This window comes from Chenopodium quinoa, unplaced genomic scaffold (genome assembly GCF_001683475.1).
Source record: "Chenopodium quinoa cultivar QQ74 unplaced genomic scaffold, ASM168347v1, whole genome shotgun sequence".
In the NCBI taxonomy this organism is placed as follows: Eukaryota; Viridiplantae; Streptophyta; class Magnoliopsida; order Caryophyllales; family Amaranthaceae; genus Chenopodium; species Chenopodium quinoa.
This window is the reverse complement of record NW_018745542.1, coordinates 1,047,086-1,061,700: the sequence shown is the minus strand read 5'-3', so window position 1 is coordinate 1,061,700 and position 14,615 is coordinate 1,047,086. Positions and strand designations below refer to the sequence as shown.

General features: G+C 34.7%; 1 protein-coding gene across 3 annotated transcripts; it reads right to left on the bottom strand.

Annotated features, from left to right (window-relative positions):
• Nucleotides 1-9,943: 9,943 nt before the first annotated feature.
• LOC110716136 (F-box protein CPR30-like) lies at nucleotides 9,944-14,281 on the bottom strand. 3 transcript variants are annotated; one of them, XM_021894766.1, is made up of 3 exons: nucleotides 12,856-14,281; nucleotides 12,117-12,201; nucleotides 9,944-10,283 (listed from the first exon to the last, which is right to left on the bottom strand). In XM_021894766.1, the coding sequence occupies exon 1, from the start codon at nucleotides 14,146-14,148 to the stop codon at nucleotides 12,901-12,903; it is 1,248 nt and encodes a 415-aa protein (XP_021750458.1). In that variant the 5' UTR covers nucleotides 14,149-14,281; the 3' UTR covers nucleotides 9,944-10,283; nucleotides 12,117-12,201; nucleotides 12,856-12,900. The 3 variants fall into 3 exon arrangements, with proteins under 3 accessions (XP_021750458.1, XP_021750459.1, XP_021750460.1); XM_021894767.1 differs by having other exon boundaries at nucleotides 12,122-12,201; XM_021894768.1 differs by having other exon boundaries at nucleotides 12,131-12,201.
• Nucleotides 14,282-14,615: the final 334 nt, after the last annotated feature.

Below are 14,615 nucleotides of genomic sequence, written 5' to 3'. Positions count from 1 at the left end.
TGCGTGGGTACCTTTTTTTGTGATTGATATTGGTTGTCGCTAAATTATGGTCTCAAATATTGATCGTCAGTCGCAAATATTTAGCGACTGCAAATTTGGTTTAGAGACTGATTCGTTAGTTGCAAAATCATTAGTCTCAGTAGTCACTAATCTGTCACAAATAATTAGTTTTGTAGTCGCAAAAATTTGTTTCATAAGTAGTTGCCAATCCGTCGCAAAAAAACATTACTCTCAGTAGTCGCAAATCCATCGCAATTAAACTAGTCTCCGTAGTCGCAAAAGTTTAGTCTCGTAGTCGCAAAAGTTTGGTCTTGTAGTTGCTAATCCATCGCAAAAGTAGTCTTAAAACATTGGTCTAAGTAGTTGCTAATCCGTCGCAAATATTTTACGACGGAAAATAATTTAGTTGCTAAAATTTGAAAGTTAGTCGTTAAATGGTATTTGCAAAGGCGTTGCAAATTCGTCGCTAAATTTGCGTCTGTCCAAAAATTAGTCGCAAAAATGGATTTGGGACGAGGTCTTTGATTGGCAACGAACCAAAGTAGTCGCAAATCCGTCGCAAACCCATTGTTGCGACGGATTTGCGACTACATTGGCCGTCGCTAATTACCCTTTTTCTTGTAGTGATATTTGTTTGGAGCAAATTGAATCTTAATTAGTTTGTGCGCCTTTAAGATCACAGGAAATACTTTTTACAATAAGAATCGAGTAGAGGTCAATACGGGCGAATGTCGATCTATGATTCACTTCATACCATCATCCCCGATTCTCCTTTCGTGGTTCCGAACCATATGGAGTTAGTAATCTCATGGATTATGAATGGGGTGTAACCTTAACGAGTCAATCATTGTTGGCTTGTTGCCTATCATGGTTTCTTTATATTGATCCGTGAACGATTTACAAGTTCCTTAAAAACTTGTTGGCGGTTTCCTACTTTTTTTAATCCCTAATCGTATGTCAATTCCCACTTCCTAATAAGAGTGTTAAACATATTAACACATGCTTAAGTAGGCGCGCTTTGGTTGACGTCTACAATGATCCAACCTTTTGATTATTCCTGAGCAATCCAAGCTTTAAGGGGTCTTCAATTTTATTAAGCTAAGTTGGCCGGTGACTTTCTCATCAAGAATTTTTTTTTTTTGATATAACAAAAAAATGAAAAATAAAAACATTTTCTCTCTCCTCCTTCTTAATTTCTGCCTTTCACATCCATTCCCCAACAACCACCTTGATCTGCTTTTATAACCCTGATTCCCTCCTTTTCTCCAACCACCCATCATCCCTTGGAACCTAGCTAGTCACCCTCAAAACCCCTCTACAACTCCGACCTTTAGCCAAATCGTCAATCTATAAGGAGCCCTAAGTACGTGGTGGGGGGTTCAAGGGTGCAGGCTTTAGGAAGGGGATTTTGGGGTTAACGATTTTACGGGAGGTGGTTTTGGAACTCAGAGGTCGATAGGGTTTTGGGATTTTGGGGTCGTCGTGTTAGGTGGGTGTGGGGGGAAAGGGGATGGGGGATGGGTGGTATGAAAAGTGAATATGGGAAGGGGAGGGGAGGGGCAAAAAGTAAGACAGTCAAGGAAGAGAGGGGATAAGTAGTAGGGAAATGGAGAGGAAGGAGGTCGAAAAAGGAGGGGCAAGGTTGACACTGTGCCGATTTAATGGGGGTGGAAGGGAAGGGGGCCTGATTTAAAGGAGGTAGCTAGGGAGTCGAAGGGGAAAGAGAAAAGGAAAAAAGGTTGAATAATTTTTTTTTAAATGTAAAATATATATTTGGACGAATCCGAACGTGACACATGGCAAGGTGACCTGATATTATAGGTTGGTGACCGGTTTGGCCTAATCGAATTGAAGACCCCAAAGTTTGGATTATTCAGGATTAATCCGCTGGATTATTAGATTTAAATGGGCAAAAGGTTGGATTATCTAAATTATTTTTTCCTCGCAAAAAAAAATAAAAAATCTATTCTTTTTAATTGTATTGGTTCCCGGTAGTAATGAAGATGGTGACGAGGATGAGGAGAGGAAAATGAGTTGTTTTTGTGGTAGTAGCTATTGATAGTTTTTTTTAAAACATATATATAAATATTTTTAATTTAGTTTTTTTGGAGTTGGATATTTTTTTTTAAAAAAAATGGAACTGCGAAGGGAGAATTTTACTTAGATATGATCTGAAGTTTCTGTTGATTAATTTAAAGCATGGCGGTGGAGGTGGTAGGCATGTTAGTAGCATCAGCTTCTATATATGGTAGTGTGGTTATGGCTAGGGGTGTTCGCGGTGTTGTTTGGATCATAAACCGCACCAAACCGTAAAAGTGCAGTTTGTAATTTTTTCAAACCGCACTTTTTAAAAAACCCGCACCAAACCGCACCGCAAGATGCGGTTTGGTGCGGTGCGGTTTGCAATTTAACCATATTTAATTAAAATTGTAATTATTCTTATTTAAAACAAAAATTTTATTTTTTATTATAATTATTAGTTGATTATTTAAATATTAAACTCTTTTTATTAACCTTTAATTAACTAATAGTAAAAAATTAGCTCATATATATTTTAGTTCTTTTATATAATTTTAATGAAAATATAGTATAAAAATTGCAAACCGTATTAAGTGCGGTTTGCGGTGGGGTTTGGTCTCAATAATTTTAGAAACTGCACCAAACCGCTAACCGCAGTTTGATCATTTTAAAAAACCACACCGCAATTTTCAAATCGCAAACCGCACCAAACCGCAAATGCGGTCCAAACCACACTCTATACAACCCTAGTTATGTCTTTTGACTAATGGATTTGGTAATTTGCAAGGATAAGTTTAAGGAGTGGGGTGGGTAATTAAAAGAGTTAAAAAAGAGAATTTAATTCATATGAGTGCAGTACGTGAATAGTACTTCCCTTTGCTTGAAACGTGTGTCGTGTAGTGATGTGTCTATTTTATATAGTATTTTACCCCCGTCCTTTGGTCATAATTAGTAGTGTTTTTGGCTCTTTAGAGCCACTTTTATTACTAATTGGTGTTTTCTAGTGTTTTCGTAGATTTGGTTGACTTTTGCAGGGATTTATGCTTTTGGAGTATTTTCCCGAGATATTTTGGAGCAATCACGAACATTGGAGAAGCAAGACCAGATTTTATAGCCTAGGGCCGGTTAGAGCTATCGAACCGGTGATTAAGGGCTCGGTATAGGTGATATCGGGGCATTTGGACCGAGTATTCAAGACCGGAAGAGGAAACCCGGATTGGCCCGAAGTATTGGAGCCCAATCGTAGTCCAAATTGTGGCCCAAGTGAGCCGCCCGGCCGGGCGGGAGAAGCTAAGGCTGGCGCCCGGTGACGCGCCCGGCCGGGCGCGAGATTAGTATTAGGGATAAAAAGGCGCGCCCGATCGGGCGGTGCCTCGCCCGATCGGGCGTGTGTATTTCTTAGGAGACGATTAGCGTCGTTTTAATTTGTTTTAGTTTAGGATTTTGTACGGTGTATAAATACTCCTCCGTAATACGATTTTAGAGAGCTCTTCTTTCCCCTCTCTTTTTAATCTTTCTTTACTCTCTTAATTGTTCTCTTAGATTTCTTTGTCCTAAACCTTTGTTCTTAATCTACTCTTAATTCCAGATTTATTTTGGTAACGATTTCTCTTCTCTTAATCTTAGTTGTTTATTTTATTCCTTTCATCATGACTTATTTTATTGCTTTGATTAGTTTAGTTTTAGTTATGTGTGAGTAGTTTTAATTCTAGGGTTTAAGGGGATCCATAAATAATATGAAGGGGTAATTTGTTGTTGTTGATTGTCAATGCTAGATTAATTTCCTATTGATTGATTTAATGCTCTGTGACTAGATTAGGCCTATCTTTTATGCATGAGTTTGACAACATTGATTTGAGATTCGAGAGATGAGAGTTGATGTTTAGGTCTAGTTTCAATAGGCAGATTAATTTATAAATGGTTAAGTCGAGATTCGAGAGATGAGATTTAATACCGGTAGATTAATTCTGTGATTGTAATACGTAGCGAAAGCCCTTTACAATCTGGTTAATTGATGCATTGATGATTGACTATTATTGATTATTGGTATTGCATGATAATAATTTCTTATTGAATTGTTTTAACGTTTTACAATTATGGCTTGTAAAACTATAGCAATATTGAATTGATGAATCGAGCAGATGTTAATTTGATATTAAAGGCTATTTTCAATAAGAACTTAGATCTAGTAAATTGCGAGAGCCTGTTAGATCTATGTTGATTAATAAATTGCGAGAGCCTGTTAATCATGTTATTTATGCAATGTCAATGATTGATTATTATGTTTTACCCTGGAGTATTATTTATTGGTGAACCTATGCCCTAGATCCTTTTATATATTGTTTTCTCCCTATTCTCATTCTTTGTAGTTTAGTTTCATACTCAAATATAAATATTGGTTACTTCATAATCTAGATTATTTTAGTTAATTAGGAATAGAAAGACTTGTTTCCCTGTGGAGATCGACCTACTTCCCTATCTACTTTAGTTAGAGGACTTAGGTATTACTTTTGATTAGGGGATACGACTTTACTAGTGTAGGGCCATGTAATTTTTGTAAATATATAATTGATTTAATTTTTCAATGATTATTGATTTTTAATTATTTTTTAAAATTAAATATATAGACGGATAAGAGCAGTCATACATTGATGTCTAATGGTGATGAGAGCAGCGAAAAACGAAAAGGGGAGATGAGGGGGGCTTTGATGGATTGGGGTTGGTGAATTTGGGGTGGGACAAGGTGTGTCGGGGCTGACTAAGGGTTTTGTGGCGGGGGACCTGGGGGTGGAGGTGGGTGTTTTGGTGGTTGATGTTTTGGCTGGTGACTAAGGTTTCCCAGCATGGGTAGAGGTTTTCGTGGATAGAAGTGGGATTTTTGGGGTCGGGGTTGGGTTTTGGGGCAATCGGAGAGTGGGGCTAGCTGGGGGTTTCGAGGCGGCAGATGGGTTGGGTTGGGGGTTTCAGGTAGCATGGGGGTGTGGGTGGGGGTTTTATGGGGCAGAAGAATGGTGTTGGGGTAGAACTTCCCGTGGAAGTGGGGGATGGCTGCAAAGGGAGAAGGCTGGTAGTAATAGGTAGGAGTACGGTGGTAAGGGGTTTTTGGGTGGTGGCTATAATGGTTGCCATGGAAGGGGGACGGGGAGGTGTTTAAATAAAAATTAAAAAATGAGAGGCTATTTTAACCTATTTATAGGTTGTAGATAAAAAAAAAAAAACCATTAAAAAAAATCCATGTTAAAGGTGGTGGTGTTTCGGAAAAATCAACAAGTGGATTGTTTTGTGAAGACTAGTGAAAGGTAGGATTATTTATTTCTATTTTTTCAATATTAAATCAATCTATTTTAAAAAAATATAATATAGGAGTGAAAATAAATAAATAAATTAGAAAAAAAGATAAAGGTGTCATGAAAATTGGGAGGTGATGTAACCTGATGTTAAAATTTGCAATAATCTTTAACAATTCATTGAAGCAGAGATTTTGACATTTGTAATAATCTTAACATTAAGATTTTGATATAAGGAAAAGGGAGGTGACATTGTTCATACAAATATACATATTTATTCCTTAGTGTTACTTATTCATACGTTAATTTCACAAATATTAAAATATTTTTTTTAGACAACTTCGAATTAGCTAAATTGACCGACATTCCTAAGCTAGTACAGTGTTAATGATGTGTTGTAACATAAAGAGACGGAAAATAAAAGTAATACTATTATAATTGTTAAATTATTCGAACTTTGGAGGGTTCACATTTATTAATACAAACTTTGGGATTTCACACTTATTAGCAATATAGTATAACATTAATAATGTTGGAGTGAGACCCACTTTTCGAAAAGTTTATTTTTAATAGCAAAATTGTAAACTAATAATTCCACCTTTAGTCGATCTTCCATAAACAATCCCACCTTTTGAAATTCCAGAAACAATCCCACCTTAGACCCCCATCTTCCCTTAACAATCCTTTACCGATTGGATTGTTTTGATAACCGGTTTTCATAGGTTATAAGACACGTGTCAGGTTTTAATAGGTTTAACCTTTTTTTTTAAAAAAAAAAAAAACTAATAAAAAAATAATATAAAAAAAAAAAAAACAAAACCAAAACCCCCAGCCCAACCACCGTATCCCTTCCCCATCCCGCCACCGCATCCCCACCCTTGCTTTCCCCGACAACCCAACCTACCCCTTCAAGGCGCCGGAACCCAACCCCTGTAGCCCGAAATCAGCTCCTGCAGCCACCTAGCTTCCCCTAAAACCCAACCCAATTCGCAGCCCATAACCCCTCTTTCTCCTTCTCCTTCTCCTGCTCTTTCTCTCTTCTCTGAATTCATCAATTCATTCCCTTTCAATTCGATTTTTCAGATGATTGAAATAATAATTTGCGTTTAATTTCAAACCAAAAACCGAATTGGAGACGATGGGTGACGTTTTTCGGGGTCGGAGTAGAGTATTTCGTGGCTAGGGTGGAGTATTTCGTGGCTGAGGATTGAGTTTCAGAAAAAAAAAGGCCTAATTAATCCAAAATCTAATTAAGGATTAAATTAATTGGTTAAATCAGAGGGCAAGATTGAGGTCCAATCTGGGACTTGAATGTTTGTTATGATCAGCGGTGGTGATCTCACCATCATCGTCATCATTGACGTCATCCATCTTCCTCTTCTTCTTCAAATTGTTGATATTATAATCATCAAATTTGGATATTTCTGGATGAGGTTGCAGAAAATCAATTGCAGATTTTTCAGAAGAAACAAGCAGCTGTCGATCTCGATCACTCTCCTGCTGATTCTGATGAGAAAGAACCTGTCGAAAATCCTCCCATTTGAAGGAAGGCATCCAGGTTGTCCGAGTATCTGTAGCAGAACCTTTATAATTATAATTCAAATTCACATCACTCTTATTCTTCGTCTGATTATTATTATTATTATTATTATTATTATTATTATTATTATTATTATTATTATTATTATTATTATTATTATTATTATTATTATTATTATTATTGCGATTCAATTGAGGTTGATTTTGATGGCGGAATTGATGATGATTTCGAGCTTCATTGAATCTTCTAATTAATTCGTAAAACTTGTCCATCTTCTTTTCTTCTTCATCGTCGTAATCAAATTCCTCTGCTGCTGCTGTTGATGTTTCTCTTTCCTTCTCCATTTCTGATTTTATCAACCTAACAACTTTTGAGATTACCAAACTTTGTGTTTAGGTTTCTGTTTTCGTGGTGGGGGTTGGGTTTTGGGGATGGTTATTGGATTTTCCGGCGTGGTTGGTGAGTTTCGTGGTGGCTTGGTGGTGGGGGTGGCGGTAAGGAGTGAGTGTTGGGTGGTGGTTGGACTGGTGGCTTGAGAAGGAGTATAGTTAAAAAAAATAGATAAATAAATAAATAAAATAACCTGCTTAACAAGTTGTAGGTCAGTGGGATCGTTAGTGGAAGATGAGGATCAAAAGTGGGATTATTTCTGGAATTTCAAAACGTGGGATTGTTTATGGAAGACCGACTAAAGGTGGGATTATTAGATTACAATTTTCCTTTTTAATATAGTTGAATCATTTTTAGTACAATTATATACAAATGAATTATTAATCATCAATTGTTTAATAATGTGATAATATTATTTTATTCAAAAAACTCAATTAAGAAGTAATTATGTGATTTTCTAATTGGGAGTAAATTGAAGGTAAGTAGTGTGAAATTTATCAATTAGTTTAAAGTTGAAAATAAGGTATGATATTTATATTAAAATAAGTCCATTAGACAATTTTGAAGCAACAAGTATTTACTATTGAAACTTAGATGGCGAATTTTATTTTATTTTTATCTATTTATATATTATATTAATATTATATTAAAATATAATCTCTTTGAATGTCAATGAAGATATTAGATGGAAAAGTAGGTAGAAATAAAAAATAAAAAAATAAAGAGAATAACGAGTGGTGAAAATAACGGGAGACAGGAAGGAGAAAGAAAAATTGAACTTTATAATAATTTAGGGCTTCTTTGGATGCAATTAATTAATTAATTAATAAAAAGAGACTGTCCTTTTTAACAATTAGTTTTAGCTGCACCACTGGTCCACTGCCTATGAAATGAACATGTAGTAAAAAATTATGAACATATAAAAATAAATGAACATTAAGTAATAAAAAATGAACAGATTAAAAAAATTGAACATTCAGTAAAGTGAACATGTTAAAAAAATGATAATTCAATATGAAAAATAAACATGATAATCATAAAATTGATGGGCCACAACCTTAAAAATGAACATTTAGTGTAAAAATAATTATGAACACGTAAAAAAAAAAACATTTGTTAATAGAAAATGAACATGTCAAAAATAATTATGAACATTAGCATATTAAAATGAACATTTATCATACAATAATAGAATAACTAGACCACACCAAATAAAATGAACATTTCATAAAAATATATGAATATATTAAAAAATGAACATTTAGTATAAAAAAACGAACACATGAAAAAAATTATGAACATTTAGTATATTAAAAATAAACATGATTTTCTTATATTCATATAAATTCAAATTCGTTGAATAATTATTAACGGAAAATAAAGATAAAATTTTTTTCAAAAAAAAGAAAAGAAAATAAAGATAAAATGAATCATTAAAATATATTCAGTTTTTATGTAATAAATGTTCACTTTTAGTGTACTAAATGTCCATGTTGTGCTAAATGTTCAATTTTAAAGTATAACGTGTTCATTTTTTTTTTCTTCCAAAAATTATGCACAAATATTAGTAACTCAATCAAAAAACCGAAATTTATTATAACATACAAATTAAAGATGCATTAATTCAGTAATTCATCACATAAACTCATTAATCAAATTAATATTCATAAAATATTCAAAAATTCAATATTACATTCATTAAAAAGTCAATTAAAATTCATCAAATTGTGAAATTCACTAATTATAAAATCAGAAAAATCAATTACAATTTTAGCCCAAATCTAACCTAATTAAAACTAATTAAAAATCAACAATACAAAAACTAACCTGCATTGATGATCTCTTTTGAATAACAACCAAATCCATAATATTGTAGAAAACTGAGGAAAAAGAAAATGGTGACGATCGCGACGAAGATGATGGAGAATGCTACAATGGTGAAGAATTGGAGAATATTCAAAATAGGAGGATAAAGAACTTCGCAAATGGAAGGAAAGTGAGGTAAGAAAAAAAAATTACTTATAAGGAAAGAAAAAAGAAAGAGGAGAGAGAAAATTTAAAATGGAGAAGAAAACAAAGAGAGAAAATTAATGGAGGTAAAGGATGAAGAAAGAAATAAATATAAAGAGGGGAGAAGAAAACACAGAGAGAAAATTAATGAAAGTAAGGATGAAGAAGAGAGAGGGGTAAATATAAAGAAAGGAGAAAAAAAACGTATGTTTGTTTTTGAAATATTATATGTTCATTAGGGTTGTTGCAGCTAGCTTATCTACATAAATGTGTAGCTAAGAATTTGTGCTTTTTTAACATGAACATCAATGAGGTATACGAGACACGTGCAATTACTTTTCCCTTTATTTCCTTCTCATCCTCTTTTATCTTCTACTTCATATTTCCACATATAACCATTCCAACGCTTTGACCACCTCTATTGAAGTTGCTTGAGCTTTCCTCTCCTAAACCACCAATTCTACCACCATATTTCCGCCTTATCGGTGACTTTTCCGTCAAATTAAACAAAAACTCTTAGAAAAAATGGTGAAACAAATGGCATGGTTAACCTCAAAGGTTAATGGTACTCCCTCAATCTCAAAATACATAGAGCATTTGACTTTTTTCACTTCATGTATTAACTTTGATCGTAATTTTATCATAAAATATGTTGTTAGATAAGTATTAATATAATGTTTCATATGTCAAATCAAACTGAGCCACGAGAATAACAAGGGTACTTGAATAACTACAAACTTCAGCTCATCGTCGATACAAACACACTTCAGTGATAACAACTCCCAACAGCTGTAGAAAACTAAAAATGCTTAACAAGCAAAATAAAAAAAATTACTCCCAACTATGGCAATCTACCAAAAGCAAAATATGAAACACCGACGCAACCAGATATAAACAGATGCGACCTCCCACAAAAAGTCATCCACCAAAACCTATAACCAGGAGGTTTCTCTTCTCTTCTCTTCACTTGAAACAATGTTGCTAACTCTGAACTCAAGAAGTCAAGAATAGCCATCGTCCAAAGCAAAATGTGAAAACTGTCCGAAACACCCAAAATAGGTATAATTATAACCAGGAATTGCCCGATTCACAGCACTAAAACAACACGTTCAAACAACACAATATCATATACTATGTTAGTACAGAAGAGCATATAAATTAACATCATAGAGCATGTGAACGAAATAACGAGGTAAAGCCAAAAGGCAGGACACACATCTGTAATCTCTGAAAGAGTTGTTTAAGTTCAGATGTGTGCCATTCATACCATCCTAGTCAATCAATAGCTTAAATTCAAAGTCTAACCCATATGGAGTACTAACTCGAAGCTTCAAATGAATTTCTTATCAGCTCCTATAACAAGTTACTGCATTTTCATCAGCAATATAGTTTTTACCTTTTTTTCCAACTTTGGATATTGTAGCCATATCTAAAAGATCTAAAATCAAGCCTAACATTCCACAAAGCTTGAGCTAGAATACCTACTCCAAGACTTTCACTTTCTATGTTATACTGAGACCATCCCATATGAGGCTTTCTCATTTTGATTTTGCAGTGGTTAACTTTTGCCCCTATAAGCATTTCATCATAACGGACAGCATAATTAAAAAAAAATAAAAGAAAAAGCTGCCCAAGTAATAGCAAAACTGCAAACTGGAGATATACGGCCAAATTTATATACCAGCCAAGAACAATGGTAAGATTGGTAACAATTAAAAACCTAGTGAAAAAAAAAGAGTTAGAAATTTTTTATTCATCCCAGGACCAAGCCACAATGTCATATAAGCAAGGACATCAATATTTGTGTTTTAATTAAGAAACTATTCTAGTGCTTTTCAACCGGTTGCTGCAGGCATTAGCATAACAGACTCAACAGATTCTAATCACAGGTAGCGTATTCTTAGCATTGCCAAAAATCAACAGACTGAAAAACCAACCTACAATATTAGATGAATTTTATCACCAAAAAAGAGAAAAAGTCAATGCTGTCACAATACTGTTTAAAGAAAGAGAACTGAAAGTATGCCCATATTTGCAAGCTATCCATCTATCATTCCAAGCAGAAGCAAAATCATCTTGGGAAACATCAGGAATAAGCATAATGAAACTGGCTATAGAAACAAAACAGACAGAAGAACCGCCAACTTGAGCTTCTTGTTTTTTATAATTTGATTGTAATTATGAGAATTTTTTTAAAGCTGGCTTTCAATTGCAATAATAGCTATACAAAAATAACAGATACTTGACAAGGTTGTTTTGAACTTTAGAGAATTCTAAAATAAATAAATAAATAAATACTAATTAAATTTATGTCCTCTTTGAAATAGATTGGCAACAATGAGATCACAAAATGTCTCCTTCCAATGAATGCCAAATGTCTCTGCTGATTAGAAAACCCTGGTTGCTTTCTCTATCTCATTATCTCCTTGTCTATATTTAGCTCATGAGCAAATATGATAGGGAGGCATACTGGGGTATCATTATGTGATTCAATAAAAGCCTAAGGTTAGTAAACTCTCTATTGTAGAGCCACTGTATAAGCCTGAGAACGGCATAGCTCTACCAATTTATATAGAGCATGATCAAATTATATACTGACCCATCTCTCTTCAACATAACAGCGACGTCATAATTGATCATTCCTAACAACTAATAGCCTATGACTTATCACCATTCAATTACAAGTTTTTCAAAAGCTAAACAGCTGATTTAATTTTCTTTAATCCAAAAAGGTAACAACATACAGAAAAGCTGAGCCATTTAAGCACATGAAATGATGGTATTAGATCATTGATAAATGAGTTTAGAAGTACATTTAAGCACACGAAATGATAGCATTAGATTATTGATAAATGAGTTTAGAAGTATACATTACATAGTTCACCTGCATAGCATCTTCAATTTTGTCAAAGTCGCAGCTTAAACCCCTTAGCAAGGAAATCATCCTGATCAGCCCTGAGAGAGCAGAGAGCTTCATAAAAACTAAATGCCAAAATTTCAATCTTAATTTTTTAAAAAAGCTTAGTTTGGTAATTTGGTTCCACTGCATGAAATTCTGCTTAAAATCATAAATATTCATTTTTACGGAAAAAGTTATGAATAGTCTTACTTACAAGCTTTAAACATCAAGTAATCAAAAATACTTATACTTCTGTACAAAACAAAACCTTAAGGAAAAAATAAGGCAGAAATGCACTCTGTATTAGACTTAAAAAGACAATATAGCATAAGAAATCGAACAATTTCAATCCGGTCATAAGTCATCAAACAAATTGTAAATGAAAAAATTGTCCAACTATCGTTTCAACATTAAGCCACCAGAACACACAAAGTAGTGCAATTATGTTTCTACTAAAATGAGACAGAGATCAAGGTTGGAGAGTGATCCTCCTTTTCATTACCTATAGTAATACATCCTAAACATGTCATATCATATCATCAACACATAGCAATGCAATTAAACAAGTCACATTTTCCACATTGATAAGCTAAACAATTATAAAAGTCAACCAGCATGCTTAAAGCCATCAAGACCATAACTAAGAATGCAAATAACAAAAGTAATCATGCATATTTCAGTAATTGTCAAGGCAAACAGAATTATTTTACTTCTTATGCTTCCTTGTCGTCGCTCCCCCTCCTTTCGACTTCTTATCACCGTCCAATTGCACCTTTTTTTCCACCCTTCGAAACCACCTTACTCCCCTGTGACTGCACCCTATCACCATCAAGCATTACAAGGCTTTCGACGTATATAGCCGCTCTATAATTATACTTCGGCAGCCCCTCAATTCCAGCTCGAATCGACTTTTGTCGCCTCATATCAAACCAACACAGCTCATAGTTATCCATCTCAACCAAAATTTTCTCCCCATCATCAGAACAACCAATAGCTCTCAAATCAATCAAACTACCTTGATGATTCCCAATACAAACAGCTTTCATCCAAGACTCTTTCTTCCCATACTCCTTCATCACCCACAAATCAGCACGGCCGTGAAAATCATAATTAACCGATAAACTCAAACACCCATTAACATTCCCCAAGTACATTGTCCAACTTTGCAAACTCCTATCATAATCAGGGCCATCCATAACCGAATAAGTCTCAGTTCTTATATCGAATTTCGCAATCGATTTTGTTTTCCGGGAGAATGCCACCTTACTAGCAACATAATGCAAAACCCCATCAAGGAGCACACCCCCATCATCATAAATTACATGATAAGGCATATGATCAATCTTTCTCCATGAATTCTTCCTCAAACTATAAACCCTAGCATCATTAAGAATCTCATCATTAGGCCCAACACATTGCATCATCCTCAACACCTTGTAATCATCACTCCCACTATCATACCCGAACCCGAATATCGAGAACTTATCCGGGTATGGGTTCTCCGTCTTAGGGAGAAAACGATGAGTTTTAGTATTGGGATTATACAAAACAACATCAATCTTTTCAGGGTCGGAAATACAAACGACGCCATTGCAAGACCCGTGAAACTGTAATCCAGCAGGTTGAAGAGGGCATGAATCAGGAGGTACACCAAGAGGACACGTGTCCTTTCTGGGGTTGAATCGGCCGATAAAAGGGTGGCCTTTGATCTCGGAGAAATGGAATTGACGGCGGAGTTCGCCGGAAGAAAGGGTGGAATGGGTGAGAAGAAGGTGGCGATTTGTGTTGGATTTTAGGGTTTGATTGAGATGAAGTTTGATGAATTTGGGGGTTTTGATTAGAGAATACCATGATTTTGAAACGCAGAGGAAGCGTAGAAGGGTTTTGACTGGTAATCTACAGAGAATTTCGGAGATTATATCTGTTGGTAGTGACGCCATTTTTGCTGTGATGTGAGTTTGGGATGGAAAAGAAAGGTTTTTATTTTTAGTAGGGCTATTCATATTTAATGGAGTGAACCGAAGTGATTGAAGCTAAACTGAAATGATTGAATTCGAATTAAAATGATTGGAGCTGAATTGAACAGAAATAAGTTGAACTGATTGGAGCTGAATTGAATTGCTCAACGGATTGAAGCTGAACAGAACTGGACTACATTGAACTTAAATGAAATTAAGTTGAATTGGCCAGACCCTCGGTAGTTCAGTAGTTTCTATTGCTCATAGTCATTACAAATTTTTACCTACACCCCAAGGCAGGGAACACTACCTGCACCCCTCTACCCCCCGCGCGTGCTCCGCCCCCGCCCCTTTTCATTTATGAATTTCCTGCAAATTTTTATAACATGTTCATTTTTGAATTGGTAAATGTTCATTTATGTATCATTAGATGTTCATTTTTATAACAAGGAGTTTTTGTTCAAATTAATATATTTTCTGAATTAAATGCTAAGATTTTTCTATAAAAAAAA

What these genes read in the sequence shown, in the direction of transcription:
- LOC110716136 (XM_021894766.1), bottom strand. Translation starts at nt 14,148, where the DNA reads ATGAATAGCCCTACTAAAAATAAAAACCTTTCTTTTCCATCCCAAACT.